Source organism: Camelina sativa, chromosome 16, assembly GCF_030686135.1.
Source record: "Camelina sativa cultivar CO46 ecotype springtype chromosome 16, ASM3068613v1".
In the NCBI taxonomy this organism is placed as follows: Eukaryota; Viridiplantae; Streptophyta; class Magnoliopsida; order Brassicales; family Brassicaceae; genus Camelina; species Camelina sativa.
In genome coordinates this window covers 23,952,093-23,974,217 of record NC_141895.1, presented here as the reverse complement: position 1 = coordinate 23,974,217, position 22,125 = coordinate 23,952,093, and the positions used below count along the sequence as shown (strand labels likewise).

Genomic DNA, 22,125 nt, shown 5'->3' with positions numbered 1-22,125 from the left:
ATATTTTGCCAATTAATATATATATATATATATATTTTTGGTCATTAATATATAAATATCTTCATTTTTGCGATCAACTGCAAAGAAAACCGAGCTTCTCTTAAAAACTTTTATGTTGTACAGAGGAGAGAGGACTCCGTCTTCTACGTGAGAAACGACTGGAGATAATCATAACTAGGCGCAAAAATTAGAAGCGACAGTAACCTACCTACCAAGAACAAAGGCAACGTTAGAGCCAGACTTTGACCCAAACAAAAAAACCTTAACAAAAACTAAGCCGGAGTACTTTAACTTGGCAGGTTCATTTCTGGAGGAGCTTGTGTCTGTGCCTGTGCCTATGCTTTGGCCTGGGGATGTGTCTGCTGCTTCAAGCCCAAAACCAGATGTTTCTCTGCAGGCAAGTGAGATTCTTTTTTACCTGTTTTTTTCTTTCTTTTGACAGTCTTTCCATTTGCTGCAGGGTTGCTCGAAGCTCCCTTTAGTTTCTCGTGTTGCTGCTTTGAATTGTCAGATTGACTGTGGACTAAGGATGTGGTGGTTTCACTAAGATCAACACTAGCTTTAACTCCAACACCTGAAGCCTTGTCGGGATAAGTAGTACCCTCTGACTTTTGGACCAGTTGTGTATGTTTCCCATTTGTTGTCTTCGTTTGATCCTTCAATAAATTAGGAGGCGAGGAATGAGAAAAATGAGAGAAATGTGCGATTATAAGAAATAGTCGAGATGATAAATGGATATTTTTCAAACCCATATGCTAGCAATTAGAAACAAATAGAAGCTATGGCGTAAAAAGCTGATAAATAGTTAATTACCATCTCTTTCCCGAGGTTTCCTTTCAATGCTCTCCGCCTTTCCTTTTCCCGACAAATGGCACGCTTGATCTCACGATTGTCCATTAAACTATTTGGCCAGAGTTCAGCTAGCTGGAGGAAGAAATCAATCCAAAAGAAGATCAATCAGGAAGATATAATAAATTTTAGGCAAGGTCTAGTCTACTAATTTTGAATGGACTTGAAAAGCAAATAGACCACGAGTGTCAGGGAAGGCGAGTAACTTACATTTGCATAAAGCTTTCTGATCTGAGAACTCGAATCTTCATCCAATCCCTAGTATTACCAAAACCAGAGCAGAAACTGTGTTTAAATTTCGATTCTGCAGCTAACAAGTTGGAAAACATTTTAACGTAAAATTATGAAAGATATTAGTTACCTCAACAAAGTTGTCATATAGATCACACAATTTTCCCTCCAGCGCCGCATCCATGACAAACTTCTTCAAAGGTGGCTTTCCAACAGAGCCAACATCCAGAAAATCATCTGACGTTCCAGCTTCTTGATTGTTTGCCTGTAAAACAATTTATGTTAGCGCATTAATAATATCAGATGTGTCTCAATGTGTCAATGAAAGGAGAGATATAAGTGCTTAGCCCACGGCGGACCATTATCAGAGAGAACTCTGAGTTCCGTGCATCATTGAAAATGGGATGTTTAAATCCAAAAAAATATAGAGAAAAACAAAAGATCTACACATAATACCATATACGAAGTTCCTTTGAAAATCAGATCAGGGATACTATTAGAGCATAAGAGAGAGAACCTGTGATTCCATTAGTGGAATTCGTGTTTTTAGCATCTCGATAACTTCATTCTTGATCTGTTGAAATCTCGTATCTTTTTCTCGATTTGCATTATCACCCGACTCAATCATGAGTTTCAAGTTCCTCTGTAACAATAATCATTACTAAACCGTAAGAGCTTGCGCTCCTTCGCTAATAAACGCTTATCTTGTTAGCTTTTTCTGAAATGAAAGAGCTTTCACCTGAAACTTGAAAAATCTAACTACTCTAATGCCTCAGTAAGAATCACAACTCCATTCCGATAACAAGTCTCAGTATGGAAGATATAGAGATGATTACCTTAAGTGATCTAATCTGTATTAGATGACCAACAATGTTCATGAGACGATTGATTAACTCTCCTGATACATTCCCTTGGCTCCCCTGCTTCAAGAAAAGAAAAATTCACACTTCTCAACACCTCTGGAAGATTATTGAAATATACACACACACACACATCAGAAGTGTTTGATTACCGCAATTCTAGCAACTTTAGCAAGCTTCAACTTTACATCTATTGGCAATCTCCTCTTCACTGCTTGGGATGAGATATCAGCGCCTTGATTCTCTGTCGCAGCAGGAGGGCTTGCTGCAATAAATTGGAAATTATAATTTGCTAAATGGTATTTAGCTTTGCATGCATGTAAATACATCGAACATTTGAAACTCACATTCAGCGACCACCTTCTCCAATTCCCTGATGGCTTTCTCAAGAGTCGAGGATTTAGGTCTGACAATTGAACCACTTTTTTTCTGAATAGAGAAAGTTATTACAGAATTAAGAGAAAATCGATGTATAATATGCAAGAAAAAAAAGCATGGAAGCTAATATTAGCCAGGAAGATCAACCCAGAGTGGAGATGAAAACTAGAGCAACAGAAGTACAGAACAAACGTTTAGTGGGTGTCAGCCTAACAGCATGACTCATAAATGCCAACTAATACATGAACTCTCTGGATTGAATGCTAAAACTTCCACAATTAAAGATGATTCTGCAGTCTAAAAGATTAGAGAAATCACTCTTGGAGATGTAGAAGATGAAAGACCCCAAATACATGCTTACTTCAAATTTCAGACTAACTAAAATGAGGACACTTATATACTTATGGAAAGTACTTAACAGTTTATTGGAATAGATTTTTTTGCTTACTGTTGCAATGTTCAGGTCATGCATGCCACTGTTTTCTTGCTGACAGACTACTGTTGATTTTGCCGAAACATTTGGTCGAGATTTTCCTGGAAGGGAGTTGGATTCTTGATGAGCATTTTTGCTGCTGCAAATTGGATGGAGGGGGGCAGAAGATTCAGCTGCCTTTGACTTCGGACTTGTGGAGTTCCTTGGCTGATGATTCGCTTCATCAGTATGGGGAATTGAGTCCGGCACTGTCTTTGAATCGTTGGAAATGTTCTTCAAAGAGGGCTCAGGAACAGCTGATTGATCCTGTACATTCACATTCATATAATCAATCGTCTAGTCTGGAACTCTAAAAGAAAATAGATTCAAAAAGTTATTTGCAAGTAAGGGTGCTACCTTTCCCTCAGCCGTCTTGGCCATCTTGGCTTGTTTTCTGGATACATCAACAACATCGCCGCAAGGTTTTGCTGATTTTTTCCTTCGCCTTTTCTTTGGTTTCTGGTTTGAAGTTGTTGGTTCACTGTTGTACAAAGGAATCACAATTTAGAAAAATCAGTAAATGGAATATAGCCTATTCATAGGGAAACTGAGAAACCTGAATAAAATATTTCTGCCCTCAGGAAACACTGCATAAACCCTTATTAGAGGGAAAGTAAAGGTGATACCAATATTTCCAAATAATTATGCTTCCATTGCCTACTTTCACAACATTATCACCAAATGAAAACAGACAAAAAGTAATGTGACAACATACACCAAAAAGTGGACAAGAAACTTACATCCGTTCTAATTTTCCTCTACTGATAAAAAATCCATCATGCTTAATTGGCGAATTATCAACCTCAAAATAATCATCCTACAATGGAATGCAAAGATATGATGTTTCAGGTATCAATATACGCATAGATCACATAAGAAAACCATATGAAGGATATCTATACTAACCAATTCAGCGTCATCGATAAATGAATCTTCAGTGTCATACTCGTCATCATCTGGGGCACCACCTAGCTCTTCCCCATCACTACTATCTCTACCCTGAAATACATTTTATTAAGAAGTATAAGGTAATTAGAAACCTGTGGGAAAAGCAGTGCTAACGCATGGTATGAAAATATTCTGAGTAAACAATCAAACATTCATCTAACTTGTAAAGATGATAAAAAGTGGAACGAACCATGTAGAGCCTCTCAATCTTCTGTATAACGGTGTTAAAACGATAGGCTTGAGGTTGGCCAGCCACTTCATTATCTGTTGGTGCCTTCTACATTTGATTTTTATCAATAAAATCATTAGCAAAATGAAAAATAGCATGCAAGAAAACCGCAAGCAGCCCTAATTTGCTTATGCGCTCTTAAGATTCATGCTTTTCACAAACCACGAAAATAGCTGTTCAAGACTCTGGTTCGGATCAATCACAATTGAAATTAACGAGGTTGCAACTATGCAAATCTAAAAGCAAGTCGAATTACACGCCAAGACTAGACAATTTAATCACAACCCTAGCTCCAAAACCCAATGTCAAGGAGAATTTCCCAATTCAGCTCCCGGATACACGAGACAAGGGTCAAGAAAATTACAAGAGCAGAGAGATTCTGAGTATACATATATGCATGTAAGAGCTAAAAACTCACCCGAGCAAGGGGAAACTCGAAGTTAGGGTTAGCATTGAGAGACGGGTCGGGGGACGAAGGAAACAAGCCGTTCTCCTTGGTAGCCTCATACATAAGCTTCTTCCACGATACGTAATTCGTCTCCTCAAGACGAAGCTCAACCTTAAGTAAATTCCGATCACCAGCAGTCAATACCTCAGACGAGATATCACACGGTTCGCCGGGATTTGAACCGTCATCGGTAGAGACCTTTGGTTGCCCCATTAGTGAATCGGGTCGGGTCGGGTCAGAGTTAGGACTCTGTAGAGACCCGGATCGGAGACGAAGGAACTCTGGTGAAAAAAATAATCAAGGAGTGGGGGAATTATGATGAATTGTGGAGACGGCTCCCAGAGAGAGAGAATTTTGGAGCTGAGAAGATGATTTTTTTTTTTTTGTTAGAACATTGCGCGGGATATACCCAGCAAACGACGCTTCGTAAGCTTTTTTCTTTTTTTCTCGTGAACAGATTTTTTAATTATTACTATTTATTTATTCTGCCTCTCGAAAATTGGATCTGTTTTTCTTTTCTAGTCAAATGCAATATGCAGATATGAATGTTTGAAGTCACTTTGTTAAAAAAAAAAGTCACTTTGTTAAAAAAGCAAAACTAGAAAACAATGTATCATTTTTTCAAAAGTGATTAATAAGCATTAGTATGAAAATAATAATGGTTAAGAGGTGTATCTATTGGGCAAAAATGATTTTCATATTTATCTTTTGGTTTATAGAAGTTAAGTTTTTATTTTACATTAATAAAAGATTAAATTAATTACGGAAATGCCAAGTATCATTATTATTTGTTGTTGGTCAACTTTATTTTGGATTAATATGAAACATCTAAGTACAAGGAGTTTTCATATGTAAAGGAAGATTTATAGTAGTAATTTACTATAATCAAGATATCAATTTGAATTTATTTAATTATAGTGGATTATATATGTAAAGGGGAAAGCTGTTTGACCAGAAAAAAAAAAAGAAGGAAAATTTCCAATTTACCTGTACTCACCAAAATATCTAAAAACACACTAATATCATTCGAATTTGCTAAGGTATTCATATCTTCCTTATAGATGTATAAATATACATTGTAATGTATATTTATCACATATTCATATTTTCTTCTCTTCGGTTAATTACTCTATGATACATATATATCACCTTTCTCTATAGTCTATATAGGAAATCATCAACTTTTTTTTTTTTTTTGACAACAACAACTCATTGGCTCATACAAGTAAGTCTAAAGGAACATTGTTTACCAAACACGATTAGGAACGAACACGTCATACTTGTCCGCGTTACCTGAGTACAGAGAATTAACACTAATGTAAAAGAGATAAACTCCTCCTTATCAAACTAATTTTTTTCAAAATAAGGCTTGAAAGTTGGTTATTCGGAAGGCAAGATACCATTTTCATTAAGTCCGAACAGTCTGTAAAAAAACACAACATTCGGATTGTACAAAAGAGAAGCTAATAGAAAAAATTATCATTATACAAAAAAGCTAATAGAAAATTTTATTTTTAAGAGATGTCAAATACTGTCGTGTTACGATCCTCATAGCGTCCAACATTATCCTTATAAGCCCCATACAATAATAAGCCATGCATCTTGGAAAGATGATCGCATAACCAATACAACCAATGTTTAGGCTTTTTATACAATAAACAAGCTAGAGAAGTTTATAGTTCTAAATTGATGCGAATTATTGAGTCATGCGCATTTTATTGCAAAATCTTCGAGAACAACAAAGCAACTAAACACTTTATTAAATCAAATAACACATCAAAGAGAATATAATACGTATAGCTTCTGTTTTTTCGGTAGGGGAGGGGGGAACACATGTCTCCCACTAATTTATTCAGAAAACAAAAAAAAACAAACACAAACTCGATGTATTGTGATTTTTTTTTTTTTTTTTTTGACAAACCGATGTATTGTGATTTTCTTTATGTAGTTAATAATGAATCAAATGATGAATAGCTATATATATATAAGAAAACATATACGTATTGTGATTTTCTTTATGTGGTTAATAATGAATCAAATGACATTAGAATTGCCGAATTATCCATCATATATACCAGATCCTGAGATACAGTAGTTCATGAAGCACCTTTCTATAAATACATTGATTGTAATTTGGATCTGTGGAAGTGAGTATGCTAGCTGCTGTTTGGGAAAAAATAACATGCATGCCTAGTTGGTTCGGCCGTGGAATTGGTAAGTGTTCATCAAATATGACGCATTAAAAGACAACGATATTGAAACGAGAGAAGTGAATGGAAGATGATTATAATTATGTTGTAAAGGTAGCCTACGTACGAACTTAGTTGGTTAATTATGTTTCTCGCATCTCACGGATCGATATTTTTCTCAACTCCATAGTCTCTTTTTTTACCATATTAAGGAATGATCCATAGCTTACAGTCATAAAGCAAAACATTCCCTATGTTTTTTTTTTTTTTTTTTTGTTAAAGACATTCCCTATGTTTCCATATTATCAAAACTAAGAGGCAAATAAAACAGATGATATATCATATATGCATCATGTTTAGCTAGATGACACCATATGATTTGTCTTTTGCGATATATCTCTCGATTTTCCCCGATATTATGATATCACCTCTATACAAATGTACGTATACCCATAATATTTTAATTGACAGAGCAGGGACTCTACAAACTTACAACACTTGACCGTTTCTCGCTTCTTTACATAGTCGACGTTGTCTTTGCCCTTTAATTTAGGCTTTTAGCCTCCAAATCTCTAAGTTCCATCACAATATATGGACGGCGCGGACAACAATGCGATGTGGATGAAGATGAAGTACTTGATGAGGTGGACAACAATAGCGAGAGAATCTGTTTCGTGTATGAACCTTCTTTATATCTTTTGCTTTTTCAGCTTATTATATGTAGTGGCGAAGATATATATAGGGTGCAAATAGTGGTTTAAGACTAAATAAATTGAAAATAATAAGTTGAATAAAATTGAGTTATACTACTTTATTTATTTATTTATAATGATAAAGGATATTATGGAAGAGTGGGGAGAATCATAATAGGAAGGAACGACTAATCAAGAAATCATATAAAGCAAAGAAGCTAATAAATAAAATAAACAACCAAATAAAATTAAAATATCTTACAGTTTTGTTACTTTTGGTCTTTTATGGACCACCTTTTGGGACCATTTTGAATGAACGAACACGGGACTATCCCATAGATCTGAATAATCCTGGAAATAAATTGGCAATGCATTTTTAGTAAAGCTGGTGTGAATTTTTTTTTTTTTTTTTTGGTAGAAAGCTGGTGTGAATTTTTTCTCTATGAAAAGTTCTTCCAACTTTTATTTTATAACAGATGTTGGGGTTAAAGAATGAAAAAAAAACCTATGACTTTACCCAAAATTAAGATTATAACCTAAAGTTTTATTTTGTCAACAAATTAATATTTTCTTTGGTCGTCAATTAAAATTTAATTGTAATCATTGAGACTGAATAACGAAAAGACCCCTGAGTCCAAAGCCTACAACAAATTGACAACAACATAAATTTATATAAATTGGGAATAGCAAGTAGCAACGTTTGAGGAGGATTACATCATACATTTTTTTTCTTTTATTTTACTGAAAAAGAGAAAAAGAAAAAAAAAAAAAATCGGTATCTAAAAAACTGACCGCCTCGCGTTGTCGCTTCTTTGCCTACTTCCGATTCCTTCTTCTTCTTCTCTCTCTCTTAAATCTGCTGCCATCGTAATCCTCTCCGCCTCTCTAGGGTTTTTATCCGTCTCTCTCTCGTGTTTCCCCCAGAGCTTATATGTTCGTTGGCATTCGCTTAATCGCTTCTGATTCATGAGGTTAGGGTTTCGTTTTTTTTTTTTTCTAATTTTTTGGTGACGATTTTTTTTTTTTAATTTACTTTTCCTTGCGTTGCGGCGTGTTTAAATCAGAAGAGATCGGAGGTTTTTTTTTTTTTTTCTAGTTGTCATCATCAATGTTGATGATTGAGGTGTCTATTGTGTTGAGTTAGGTCTTATGGTTGACCTTCTCCATTTTTTATTTTATTTTTTTCCTTTGTCTGATTGATTTGTGGATCACGGGGATGTGTTTTATCGAGAATCTGTTTAGGGTACTTGAATCATTGCATGGTTTGATTTACCAATTAGTATACTTCAACGGATTTCTCATTAAAAACCCTCTTTTTGTTGTTGTTGTTGTTGTTGAGAATGCTAATTCTATGGCTTTGAAACACAGGTGGCATTACGATGGAATGTAAGGAGAACGGTATTAGTGGCTCTCTTTCTGGCGATTTGAATGCTAATTCTCTGGGTTTAAAGTCTCCTCCGAGTTCTTCTGGGTACAATTTAGATTCAGTCACTAGTTTGGAGACTCCTCAGGTTGCGTCGGTTGTAAAGTCAACTATGGAGGGTCAAAGGAAGTGCTTTATAGATAGCGAGAGAATGGGAGATGAAAACAGTAATTGTAATGAACATACTGGGAACTCTGATGATGGTTTAGATTTTTGTTGCGACGCTGAAGACACTCAGAAGCAGGAAGTGGTTTCCGATGAGGTTCAACAATCTCAACAATTCCTTTGTGATGCTGATTTACTGGTAGACTGCAACAAGCCGGATGATGGAAAGGAGAGTCAGGACACCAAATTTTCCCTTGTATCCATTGTTTCTGGGAGTATGCAAGAGGAAGGAGCTCCTCAGGCGATAGTAGATGAAGGGTGTGGTGGCACAATATTTCCTATAGGAGACAATGGAATAGAGAATGAATCGAATTTATTGAATGATGATGTACCAGAACAAATGGGGTCTTTCGAAACCGCAAAGCACATAAACCCTGATGAAGTTGGCAGTAATGGTATTACCTCTACCTTTGATGCTGGAGATAAGGAAGGAAGAAATGAACCATCGAGTGATCAAGATTCTGGTTCTTCTGATGATATGTCATTCTTTCAGAGTTGTCCGTTTCCAGATACGATAATGGACTCTGGTGTATTTGGCTGTAGCCCTGCAGAAGATTATCTGAATGATTCAAGTGAAATTGAAGGCAATCTGCCTATTGTGGTATCCCCTTCATTGGCTATTACAGGCATGCTAAGTAATAATGACGGTGGCCGATGTTTATATGATCTTGATGACATCGGACACACAGAGACAGTCGAACCAGATTTGAAGCTGGGACAGCAGGATGAGCTTGACAATGATCTTTCCGAGAAGAATGAAAAGATTCTAAAAGATCATGTTGGGGATTCATCAATTGATAGTGCTGTGGCCGCTTTGAGTATGAATAATGGTATAGCTGCTGATCTGAGAGCTGAAATTTTCAGTCAGATATCACCCATAAACGAAAATACTTTAGGTATTGAAGCCAACTCCCATATTACTGACTCTTCTTTGATGTGGAATTTTCCATCGAACTTTGGAAATGGAGACATCGAAGTCTGTAATCCTGACAATGCAGTTGAGCCACTCAGAATAGTGGATGGCAATGGCAGAATAGGTGGTGAAGTTGCTTCTGCATCAGGGACTAATTTTTGTGAAATTGGCTTGTCTTCTTCCCGTAGGAAGTCCCGAGATGGTAAACATTGTAAAAAGGCGCAGACAAAAAGGAGTGCCCCCCATCCGAGAAAATCCTCTAGAAAGAAACAATCAGCAGGAAACCTTGATTCAGTTTTTAAGTGCTCAAAGCAGAAGAGGAGCTCTCTTTTAAAAACAAGCCGTTCATCTGAGTGGGGATTGCCTAGCAGGACCACTGAAATCTTCTTACAGAGCAATAATATTCCCTATGATGGACCTCCGCATCATGATGCACAGAAATCTCAGAGCAATCCTAAAAATGGAGAGTATAATAGAAGTTCTCATAACGGATATGTAGAAGGATCTAACAAAATCATCCAAGCATCAAGTGGCTCTTGCCTTCGTTTGAAAGTTAAATTTGGTGGTGGCCAAAATCCTATGAACATTACAGTCTCTAAGGTCAGTGGTAACTCTTTTCCTGCTAATGGTATTGTTAAGGCAGGATCAGGTCTAGAATTGCCAGGATCAACAAATTTTGCTGTGGATAAACTGCAAACTGGGGAAACTAAAGAGGACTTGGAAGAGAAAAACAACCTTGTGGAGAAAGTTCCATATCTGCAATCATCTGATTTTATGATGGATGAGAAACAAGACGATGGGGGGTTTTGTAGGAAGCCGGGTGGTGATGTTTTAGATGATGACCCACACCTTTCCACTAGTATAATGGTTGAAGAGTGCGAGAGGGCCACTGGGACGCGGTCCCTAGATGCTGAAACTTCACCAGATTCCGAAGTTATCAACTCTGTGCCTGATTCGATTGTCAATATTGAACAGAAAGGGGGTTTGCATCATGGTGTTTACAGCGCTCCAGAAGATGTGGTCGGAAAGAGCAGAGGATTAGAAAAAAAAGATAAATTGTCTGCTTCAAAATCTCTTTTGGAAAATGATTCACATCTAATTCTCAGTGCTAAAAAGAGTAAAGATGCTAAGTCTAAAAGGAAAGTAACAAAGAAAGGGAAATCCAAGCTTTCTGAATCTGCTAAAGACAGGAGAAAAAATGAATCTCATGAGGGAGTAGAGCAACGTCAATCCATGAATAGCAGTAATGAAAGGGATGATAGTGATCATCTTGAAGTAGGGGGGATAGAGTCTCACAAGACAACAGGTTTTTACTCTTTTGATTATCTCTAAGTATAGAAATCCTCAATCGTATATTGTTTTTTGCTTATTTAAATAGCATCCCTATGTTTTTCATTTCTTTAACTGGCACATTTTGTGAATATATGTATAGGTGCCCTTCTAGATGCAGATAATGGGAAAACCAGTGCCATTAATGGTACCATATCATCAGATGTGAACCTTGGGGAACTGGTTGTGGACGGTACTATTGAGGATAGCTCTTCCTCAGAGAGTGCCTGGGTTCGATGTGATGATTGCTATAAATGGCGACGGATACCTGCTTCTGTTGTAGGATCAATTGACGAGAGCTCCAGATGGTATGTTATATTATTTTATATTGAATATGTACTTGTTTTAATGCAATTATCAGATGTTTTTGTTATTACGTGTTTTCTTTTACTTTGTCATGTGATCATAACTTGGTATGAATGTGGCCAATTTTACTGGACAATGTCTTTGTATTGCTACACACTGTTCTGGTTAATTTTTCATTGTGCCCCCTCACGATGATAATACTTCATTCTTGTTGATTATTCTGTTTGTTACATGTTATGTTGATTTTTTTAGCAATTTCCAGTGTGTTACATATTGTCGTTAATCTTGTTGGGGTGTACAAAGTTGTGTTAACTTTGTATTCGTCGCACTCGTATCAAAAGTTAAAAACGAGTTTATTAGAACTTCTTATTTTCTGATAAGTTTCTTATATAATTTATTCAACATTTTTTGAAAATTCTTACAGTGAATTCATCTGGTACTTGTGACTGAATGTTAATCGTATAAGCAGATGGAGTTTTTCATCTTTCTGATGTTCTTCACATTTGGACTTTGTGCTTGTAGCTGTTTTGTATCATTTCCAGATTTGCTACGTCATTCATATCTTGTAGTCTGTCTCTGTATCTAATATGGATTCTCTATTGTTTATAGGATCTGTAGGAACAACTCAGATACAAAATTTGCTGATTGCTCAAAATCTCAAGAGATGTCAAATGAAGATATTAATGAAGAGTTGGGCATAGGACAGGAGGAAGCAGATGCATATGATTGTGATTTGGCTAAAAGAGGGAAAGAAAAGGAACAGAAGAGCAAGCGTTTGACAGGTGCTTATAATTCAATATGGGGGAACCTTGAGAGTACCCTTGGCTAGAATGTTTGAAAATATCATATGGTTTTTCATCTATTTTTTTTATCCTGTTTTCATGCCCGTAATTCTTGCAGGTAAACAAAAGGCGTGCTTCAAGGCTATAAAAACTAACCAGTTTCTTCATCGCAATCGTAAATCTCAAACAATTGACGAGGTTAATTTCCTTGTATTTTGTCCATTTCTTATGTTTAGTAATGCCTTAAGGTTAATTGTGCTTGTGTTGCTTATCGTTTTTCATTTTTTTTGGACAGGTAATGGTTTGTCATTGCAAACCACCACCTGATGGTAGGTTGGGTTGTGGAGAAGAATGCCTCAATAGAATGCTTAACATTGAATGTCTTCCCAGTACGTGCCCGGCTGGCGAATTGTGTTCAAATCAGCAGGTATAATATCTTGTTTGCAAGCGAAAGGGTTACATTTACAGTCAGTTATATCACCCTCAAAAAATTTTGGCGCATATTTCTGCAGTTTCAAAAACGGAAGTATGTTAAGTTTGAGAGATTCCAATCGGGTAAGAAGGGTTATGGCCTGAGATTGCTCGAAGATGTACGAGAGGGACAATTCCTTATTGAGTATGTTGGAGAGGTATGTCTGTGATGATTTTAAACTCTTGGAGGATGTTATCTGTTTGAGATGGGCTTTTGACCCTTATATATACTGTGGGTTATACATAATAGGTGCTTGATATCCAATCCTACGAGTCTCGCCAAAAGGAATATGCTTGCAAGGGTCAGAAACATTTCTATTTCATGACACTGAATGGGAATGAGGTAACATCTTCCCTTTCAATGACTCAGCTGCTTCTTTGCTTCATCTTTGATCGAAATTGTTTGTGATTTGCTGTTTAAATCTATGTGGAGTTGTTGAATTAAAATGTGTGATGGACACTAAAATTGATATATGGTTGCCAGAATGTGACTCGTTTCTGATTTAGGTAGCATATTTAGAGAAGTGAAGTTCCATCTTTGTTACGCTTTTCTGCTTAAGCAATTTGCTTATACCTCTGGTTAGTTACTATTATGTTATGTGATCCACGTGTGGCAAAAAAAAAAAAAATTCCTTTACAAGACTAAGATGAATAGACTAATCGTCTTCTCTTTGTGTCTTCGTTCATCTGACACTCGTCTGTATCTAGATCATTTTCGCCATCTCTACTTAAGCTCTAAAGGTAACAGATTAGATGCTCCTGCTAATTTAGTACTAAAGCCTAGGTTACTTTTGTTGGTTGTGTTTGGAATAATTGCATTCCTTAGCATATCATCTGCACTGGGTTTAAATTACTGTATTCCTTTTGAAGCTATGCTCTATGTTGCACCTTGCAATAACTTCTTAAGTTTTTTTGTTAATGCAGGTAATAGATGCTGGTGCCAAGGGAAATTTAGGGCGTTTCATTAACCATAGCTGTGAACCAAACTGTCGTACTGAAAAGGTGACTACTAAGTGTTCTGTGCGATAGCTTGTCTTGTGGTCTGATTATAAATCCAGTGATGAGTTGGGATCTTTCTTTCTGCTTGTTTATTATTTTAATAAAGGTATTTCATCTTTTCTGTTTTCTCATGTGTATGGGTTTCATTTGGTACTTCTTAAATGTTGTTGCAGTGGATGGTGAATGGTGAAATTTGCGTTGGAATATTCTCCATGCAAGACCTTAAGAAGGTAGGCTTTCCCACACTTGCAATTTTGCGAGTTCGTTTCAGTAGTTTTTAATCTGCTGGTTCGTTGCCAGGGTCAAGAGTTGACATTTGACTACAACTATGTGAGGGTTTTTGGTGCTGCTGCCAAAAAGTGCTATTGCGGATCATCACATTGCCGAGGGTATATTGGGGGGGATCCCCTGAACGGTGATGTAATTATTCAAAGTGATTCAGATGAAGAGTATCCTGAACTTGTGATCCTTGAAGAAGATGAAAGTGGGGAAGGAATCTTAGATGCAACATCTAAGACCTTCATTGATGACGTTGACGAGCAAATGCCACAGAACTCTGAAATGGTTAATGGTTCCAAGGACCATGCTCCTGATAATGCCGAATTACAGAGCTCGGTATCTTTACCACTTCCAGATCGAGAAATTCTTCCACCTCTTCAGCCGATTGGAGTTTTGAAGGAACTTTGGTCAGACACGCCTGCTAGTTCTGTCCGGCAGGAGGCTCATGTTGATAAGAAGACTAAAAGCACATCTCCCACGTCCAATTCTCTTAGCAGGCTGTCCTCGGATGGTGCAAATGCTGATAAGATGACAAAGCATGGATCGGGGGAAGATAAAAAGATACTTCCACGACCCCGTCCTCGTATGAAAACTTCTCGTTCATCTGGGTCGAGTAAGCGAGACAAAGGAGGTAGTCTTCCTGGTGTTAACAAAGCACAGGTTATACCAGTGAGTAAGTTGCTACAACAGCCCATCAAATCTAAAGGATCAGAGGAAGTTTCTCCCAGCGGACGTGTTGAAACATGTATTGTACTACTTCTAGACATGAATTGTTAAGATACCATCATCATTCAGTCATTTTCGCTAATAACACCAATTTTGCAGTTGAGGGGAAACTGAACGAGTTACTAGATGTTGCGGGAGGGATAAGCAAGCGGAGGGTAAGTTGTATATAGCATTACTTCTGAAGTCTATAAGATTTTATACTTCAATTAGTTATAACCTTCAATATTATGCTTAAGGTTAAGACATCATGTTTTGTTCCTTCTGCGGTTTTTTTTGTTTTTGGTTTGTAAGACCGAGCACTTTTACATGATTCTTTTCCACTTGACTTCTCTATATTCGTAATACTTTTCCTCAATCAAGCAACTGCACAATGGATACTTAGTTGGTTTTCTTATCTTACACGAACAGGATTCAGCAAAAGGCTACTTAAAACTTCTGCTTCTCACTGCCGCTTCCCGAGGCACGAATAATGAAGGAATTCAAAGGTTTTCAAGAATCTGACCTGCTTATCTTTGTTCCCATTTATACTCTGCATTTTGTACCTGAATTCCTGTTGGTGTTTGTGAACTTTAATGCAGCAATCGAGGTCTTTCAATGATTCTTGATGCCCTTTTGAAGACAAAGTCAAAATCTGTTTTAGTGGATGTAATCAACAAGAATGGTACGTCAGTCTTCTTCTACTTTGGTCCATGTGTCTATCTGTTTTCTTTTGTATCTTATGAGCCTTATCTCGTAAAGATGAAATAACCCCCAAACACATCCAGGTCTGCAAATGTTACATAATATCATGAAACAATACCGGAGTGATTTTAAAAAGACCCCTATACTCCGGAAACTTCTGAAGGTACATTCCTTTTAACCTCTGATTATGTATGGGTCAGAAAACACTTGGCATTAGTTATCTTAAAAAATTTCTTCTCATCACGTTGGCTAACGATGCTTTCTTGAAATGGTCTAGCTTGCTTACAAATCAATATAACTGAATTTACTTTCAGGTATTAGAGTATCTTGCTACAAGGGAAATCCTTGCACTGGAGCATATAATCAGAAGGCCTCCGTGTGCAGAGATGGAAAGGTTAGTAAAGTTTAATCATGGCCTTATCCTTGATCGAGTGAAAACTATATTATGCTGTCACTAGTAGAATTGTGAAATCTGGCTGTCTAGTAAATTGATTTATACTAAATTCGCCCTGTGCGTAACTTACTAGAATTCACCTGTCACTTGGTCTACTTGACAATGTGAATGCCAAAAATAGTTTTATCTGTCTTCAGCGAACCTTGCTATATAATGTCACCTTAGTTCTTCAGATTCTCTTAGGACACAATATGACATTTAATGTTTATCTACACGCAGCTTTAAGGATTCTATTCTATCTTTCACTGAGCATGAGGACAAACAGGTACTGGACGTCTCATTTACCCTTATGAAACTGTATTCTTGGACTCTTGCTTTATTTAAATGATCAGTAAGCTTCGACCTTGATCAAATGAGTATCTAGGGGTTTAGCTTTTAATTTCCAATTATTTTCATGTATATGGCTGCAGGTTCATCAAATTGCACGGAAATTCCGAGACAGATGGATCCCTAAACCTTTTAGAAAACATTGGCCCATCAACAGGGAGGAGAGATCCGAGTCTATGAGGTCACCTATAAACAGCAGGTTCAGAGCATCACAAGAGCCTAAATATAATCATCAGTCCCCAAGACCTGCAGAACCAGTTGCGTCTGTCAAAACATCAATGGCTACAACTCCTGAAACAGCATCTGTATCTGAGGGATATTCAGAACCTAATTCCAGTCTCCCTGAGACAAATGGACGCAAGCGCAAAAGCAGATGGGACCAGCCATCTATGACCAAAGAACAAAGACCGTCTAATGGAAATCAGGATGTCCAAGATGACCTTCCACCCGGGTTTACATCACCGTGCACGGATGTGCCTGATGCAATTACTGCGAAGCCGCAACAAAAGTTCCTTTCTCGGTTACCAGTATCCTATGGTATTCCACTTAGCATTGTTCATCAATTTGGTTCACCCGGCAAAGAGGACCCGACCACCTGGTCTGTTGCTCCTGGCATGCCGTTCTATCCATTTCCACCTCTACCGCCAGTGTCTCATGGTGAGTTTTTTGCCAAGAGAAACGGAACAGTCTGTTCCTCCTCCATGGGAAACCCGACTTGCTCCATTGAGATCTTACCGGCTATAACTGAACCCAACCAATCCTGTTGTAACACCTCAAGTATTGCCGTGAATGACTCACCCGCTCCAAACCGGAAGAGAGAGTTTTCATCCGATATAGGAACAAGTTATTTTCGGCAACAGAAACAGAACATTCCCCCATGGATGCGGAACAATGGGTGGGAAAAAACAGCAAACAGCCCTATACCTGGAAATTTAACTGTAGAGAAGAAGCTCAACAATTAAGTATTCTTAACTTTAGAGAAGTACACAGCCAATGAAGTTGTTATGGAGACTAGGCAGCTCTTGAGGAGAATTACAGTGGTTGATTGGTTAGTTTTGCTCATAGGAAGATCCCCTTTTAGGGGACTTATGTGCGTTTCTTTTCTTTCCTTTTCAACTCCTTTTTCAGTATATTCTAAATTCTTTTGTTTATGATCAAAAGCAAAAACATTCTACTATAATTAAAAGGTCACATTTCATTGTAATAGCAAATCGCATTCTTTTACTCCAAAGAAGTTTTAAGTTACATTGAGATCTTTGCATCGCAAACTTCTTAAATAAAATATTGTTCTTAATAATTTGGTTATCAAAAGGAGTAAGTTTCTTCTCAACTTTACAAGAATGTCCTGTAAAATGGAAAAGTGAGAGAAGAAAAAAAAACCAAACTTTTGACAATTTAATATTTTCTGAGCAAACTTCTGACTCTAACAAACATCCAAGTTTTTACAAGTGTTGCATATTTTCTCCATCCATTAAAGTACCTTCCAATTACCTTCTTGTAGCTTGGTCTACTTCTCACAACAATCCAATACTCAGCCAGATTCTTCCTACTAGTTATATACTCATCTTCCAAATCCAACAGGGATAACCGAGCTAGCACCGGGATTAGCATTACATCAGCCATACTAAACTCGTTCCCTGCCAAATATGTTGTCCCCTCAAGCTTTGTTTCAACCTCATCTAGGAGCCTAAGCAAATGGTCTGTGCTTCGTCTTAAGGCACCAGGGTCTTTTAGTTTGTCTTCTGTATCGTATGCTTCCCTTAGCTTCCTATGGTAAGCACTTGCCAAGTCTGGAGACTCAGCCATCCTTGCAATCACAACCATTCTCAAGAACTTGGAAACATAGAGACGACGATTATCCGGTATGTGAGCAAGAGTGAAAAGCTTGGGGTCCCATTCGCTAATCTTACGCATCCATTCAAGAACTTCTCTACCAAATGTAGCATCTTCTATACCAGAGGAAACCTCAGCTATTCTCTCCAAGTACCTGCAAAATTCACAAAAGCTCTAGTTACATCTCCAAAAAATTAAAACCTAGCACCAAAAGTGAGAATATTCCCTATTAGAAAATGGTGAGTACATACTCTATGATCTCAATAGTGTCCAAAATGATGTGAGAACCATTCCTGAAAAGGGGAAGTTTTGCGTTTGGATTCATCCTAAAGAAGGAAGGGTCCATGTGCTTGCCAGTGATGGGATTGACATGGTATGATGTGTAATCAATGCCTTTCTCTTCCAAAGCTAGTCTCACTCTTTGGCTATCTAATGAGTAAGGATGATGATATAACTGCATTGCTTCAGACCAATATCCTCCAAATACAGTCCAAGAGCTGCAAATTTAAGATATATATATATTAAAAAAGACATTCAAGTCCAAGTCTCTTCCATATAATCCACTAAAAAATCATCAACTAATCAATATATTTCAGACATAAAAGCACCAAATTAACTGTTGACCTCACAGACCTGAAGCTTCATAAAAGGTGGATTCATATTTGGGAAAAGGGGTTTAATAAGCACGATATACAAGGAATCTGATCAAACAAAATGAGGTTGAGACCATAAAGATTGAAGCAAACAAAGACAAGAAGAAGACAATACAGGTAACTTGGTGATTTAACTACTAATAACAGAAGAAGTAAAATAAAGACATACCCAACGAAAAGACAGAACACCTTGGAGAAGAAAGGCAGAACAAGAACTGAATCAAAACTAGACGAAAAAAGGGAAACCTTCGTATATTTAGTTTCTCGAATTGAGGTTTCCTTCCTTCTTTAAATTTTTGTCTTTTTTTTTTTTCTTTTTTTTTTCTCCTTTTTAATTTTCGAAGGAAGACGTCAAAATATATACAGCTAAGATTTGCTCTGAACAAGAAAAAAATTTAGGAAAGTGCGAGTATCTAATTCTCCCACTGCGCTTACGTTTAAAAAGGCTTACGTAGACGCAGATGTCTCTACTCGCTCTCAGATGTTGCCACGTGGTATTGGTCAACTTATCCGCCAAGGTCAAAGCGCTTTTAATGATCACTTTTGTCTCTCAAGGGTGTATATGTCTTTCCGATCAACCTGCCAACTTCTTCATTTTTTTCTTTACTTTTTAACATACACCTGAATTATTGGTTCTATTATTGCTAGATATATCCATATTATCATTTTTTTTTTCATGATTCAGAAGGGATTGGAATTTTTTTTTTTTTTTTTTTTGTCATTTTTACTTTTGCCATTTTTGGATTCTGGTGATGTAAAAGAATAAAAAGAAAGAAAGATCGTTAGTGTCACACTGTCACTTGTGTTCTTTCTTCTTTGTATTAGGCCTACTTTGTATCCATCTCATTTGGGCCTTAAATAGATTATCGAGAAGGAGGAGGATATTTACATTTAGTAATATTAAATACAGCCCAATTTTAGCCGTAGCTTATAATAAGCCCACTTTGGCACAACCATTTAATAATAAATAGCAAAACGACTGAAACATAAATAAAAAATATAAGAATGTATAAATTGGACAACATTGTAATTCACGTGCCTGGACCAAGAATAATACCAACCTTTAAAATAGAAGGGACAATAACTATAACCCATCAAAACTGTGACACGTAATTAGCCAAATATGTTATAAATATGGCCTTATTCATCACAAATCTATTGAATTTAAGAAACTTTAATGTTGTAACCAAGATCTTGTCTTCTATTTTCTTCTTCTTTTATATTTCGCCAAAAATTTATATAGAAGCATCTTTAGTTCATAGTAGATCCAAAAGTAATCATTGACCCCCAAAAGAAAAACGAGTTTTTCAAGGCTTTCATCAACAAGTTAGAGAAACATCAACGTCAATGCATGTTGCAGATTTGTTCATATATCGTAGTCATTTGTGTTACTAATTGTTTTCGTTCAGTGAAAATAGTCGAATTTTATCTACAGCTATCTAGTTTTGTAAAATAGAGATATACTCGTGTAGATGATAAAAAAAAAAAAAAAAAAAAATAATAATAACAATCAACGTGACGGTAACACTGACACATACGACAATTCGTCTCTTACCTACAATTCTGATAGTTGTCTATACTTGTATTGAAAGTTTACTTCTGCGATATTTCGTGAATAATTAGATTACGTAGAATATATTTTACAATTGACAAATGCTAAAAGTTTAGAGTTCCGATCCTAAAAAATCTACAATATTATTTAATCATTTTATCAACCAAATAGAGTTTTTATTTTATGGTTTATATATGTCGTGTAGTATGTTATTGTATTTGTATTTGATGTAGATATTTTAGACTAATGTACATATTGTCATTTCGTCTTAAGTTTGAATGAATGATCAATTAATAATATTTTTTTTAAAAAGGATAATAATTCACTACGTACGTCATGTGGCTTATGACTTTATCATTGAAGGTACTAGTATTGATTAAAGGAAGTAATCAATATATTATATGAAAGATAAAGAGTGGCCAAATACCAATTAATTTCGTTTTTTGCTTCACATTTAATTCTATTAAATTGCCCTAGCGAACTTGTGACATGCATATGTCCGTGTTGTATACTCTCCTTCGTTTTAATAAATGACATGCTAGTATTATTAATGGTCATGATTTTTTTTCTTTTGCTTATAAATTATTATGGTCATGATTTTTCTTTTTTGGTGGGGTATTAGTATGGTCATGATTCACGCTACTTTGCAAAATCAAAATTTAATTTTGGAAAATTTTAAAATTTTCCATTAATCTCATTATCTCAATTTAAACGGAGTCAAATGTTAATTAAGAAGAGTATATGATGTCAAATAATCAAATATAGTACTGTATAATCAATTGGAAAGTTGCCTCATGTGTTTGACAAAATTGAAAGATACTACTATATACGTCGGAAAAATCTTTTTATCACTACTAGTATTATAAAAAAGATGAATCATCATTTAATTTATGTTCATACTTAGTAGTGCAAACTCGATCGTAATCAATTCCCATATTTTTATAATACTAAAAGGCTAAATTAGCTTTGTGCAAAGTATTCGACTCCCAAAAATCATGCGAATTATTGGAACACGGTCTTTCGATTCGTACGTATATGTATTAATTACGAATTTACGACAAGTTGCAATTATTTAATAGTCCTACAGAAAATGATTGGGTATAAAACTAATTAAGATTAAGTTAGAGATGAGATACGTGAGAAAGATCGAGTGGCGTTGTCGTGGCAGAAACCAAAAAAAAAAAAAAAATTAAAAGCCACCAACTGAAGAGTCTACGTTTCCTTTATCGTCTGGTTAAACGTTTTTGATCTCTCAGTTTGTTGCCACTTTCATTTCTCATCAACTCTGCCATTTTAACTATTCAACATTATGGATTAAATACCAAACAATACATGCTTTCAGCTTTCTATAAAACCTAAAAATTAGTTGACACAATATAATCATATAAACATGATTTTTTTTTTAAAAGAAACATTAAATTAGGAATATTTCTTGTTAGAAATCAAATCCAAAACCGAACCTTGATCGAAGAAAATAATCATATACACTCCATTAGTTTTGTCATTGTTTTTTCTTGAGAAAAAAAAGAAAATAAATAAATTAGTTAAAAAGTGAGATATGGTCCATGTCTCCATGACTAAATGAGGTAGACGCTGACACATGCCTTTCGGATTTAGTTGGCGTGTCGTTTCTCGCTACTAAAACGGCAGGTATTCCGTTACTATACTTCCCTCCATAATAATAACTAACTAACTCTCTTCTTCGGGGCGGGCGGGGGCATGAGAAACGGCGTTAAGTGACGTTACCAATACTTTTTTAACGTCGTCTAATTTAATGTTGGGTACGTTACCTGACCTGATGCACCGGTAATGATGGAAAAGGTCTTCTTCCGTTATGATGACGTGTTTATCTAGTGACATTGACACGTGTAGGTTGTTGGAAGGATCACATGACATGATCGTTTTTGTGTTTTTTTTTTTTTTTTTTAACTTAGGG

General features: G+C 36.2%; 3 protein-coding genes across 15 annotated transcripts; 1 reads left to right on the top strand and 2 right to left on the bottom strand.

Annotated features, from left to right (window-relative positions):
- Positions 1-78: 78 nt before the first annotated feature.
- Positions 79-5,030, bottom strand: LOC104751626 (ubinuclein-2). 11 transcript variants are annotated; one of them, XM_010473617.3, is made up of 15 exons: positions 4,386-4,950; positions 3,929-4,015; positions 3,697-3,789; positions 3,531-3,607; positions 3,148-3,271; positions 2,767-3,057; positions 2,288-2,369; positions 2,093-2,205; positions 1,917-2,003; positions 1,598-1,723; positions 1,211-1,345; positions 1,060-1,107; positions 814-924; positions 287-656; positions 79-208 (listed from the first exon to the last, which is right to left on the bottom strand). In XM_010473617.3, the coding sequence occupies exons 1-14, from the start codon at positions 4,626-4,628 to the stop codon at positions 336-338; spliced, it is 1,938 nt and encodes a 645-aa protein (XP_010471919.1). In that variant the 5' UTR covers positions 4,629-4,950; the 3' UTR covers positions 79-208; positions 287-335. The 11 variants fall into 11 exon arrangements, 8 of the variants coding, with proteins under 8 accessions (XP_010471919.1, XP_087347079.1, XP_087347080.1 ...); XM_087490953.1 differs by having other exon boundaries at positions 79-204; XM_087490954.1 differs by having other exon boundaries at positions 3,929-4,012; positions 4,386-4,866.
- Positions 5,031-7,949: 2,919 nt separating this feature from the next.
- LOC104751623 (histone-lysine N-methyltransferase ASHH2) lies at positions 7,950-17,402 on the top strand. Of its 2 annotated transcripts, none has more exons than XM_010473613.2 (18): positions 7,950-8,267; positions 8,665-11,103; positions 11,230-11,434; positions 12,042-12,214; positions 12,333-12,412; positions 12,510-12,641; positions 12,727-12,843; positions 12,936-13,028; positions 13,610-13,687; positions 13,858-13,914; positions 13,985-14,708; positions 14,789-14,844; positions 15,098-15,174; positions 15,268-15,350; positions 15,454-15,533; positions 15,685-15,764; positions 16,044-16,089; positions 16,235-17,402. In XM_010473613.2, the coding sequence occupies exons 2-18, from the start codon at positions 8,676-8,678 to the stop codon at positions 17,111-17,113; spliced, it is 5,388 nt and encodes a 1,795-aa protein (XP_010471915.2). In that variant the 5' UTR covers positions 7,950-8,267; positions 8,665-8,675; the 3' UTR covers positions 17,114-17,402. The 2 variants fall into 2 exon arrangements, with proteins under 2 accessions (XP_010471915.2, XP_010471914.2); XM_010473612.2 differs by having other exon boundaries at positions 12,324-12,412.
- Positions 17,403-17,406: 4 nt separating this feature from the next.
- Positions 17,407-19,075, bottom strand: LOC104751625 (glutathione S-transferase TCHQD-like). 2 transcript variants are annotated; one of them, XM_010473615.2, is made up of 4 exons: positions 18,807-18,970; positions 18,618-18,685; positions 18,236-18,481; positions 17,407-18,138 (listed from the first exon to the last, which is right to left on the bottom strand). In XM_010473615.2, the coding sequence occupies exons 3-4, from the start codon at positions 18,442-18,444 to the stop codon at positions 17,547-17,549; spliced, it is 801 nt and encodes a 266-aa protein (XP_010471917.2). In that variant the 5' UTR covers positions 18,445-18,481; positions 18,618-18,685; positions 18,807-18,970; the 3' UTR covers positions 17,407-17,546. The 2 variants fall into 2 exon arrangements, with proteins under 2 accessions (XP_010471917.2, XP_010471916.2); XM_010473614.3 differs by lacking the exon at positions 18,618-18,685 and having other exon boundaries at positions 18,807-19,075.
- Between the last annotated feature and the right edge of the window lie 3,050 nt (positions 19,076-22,125).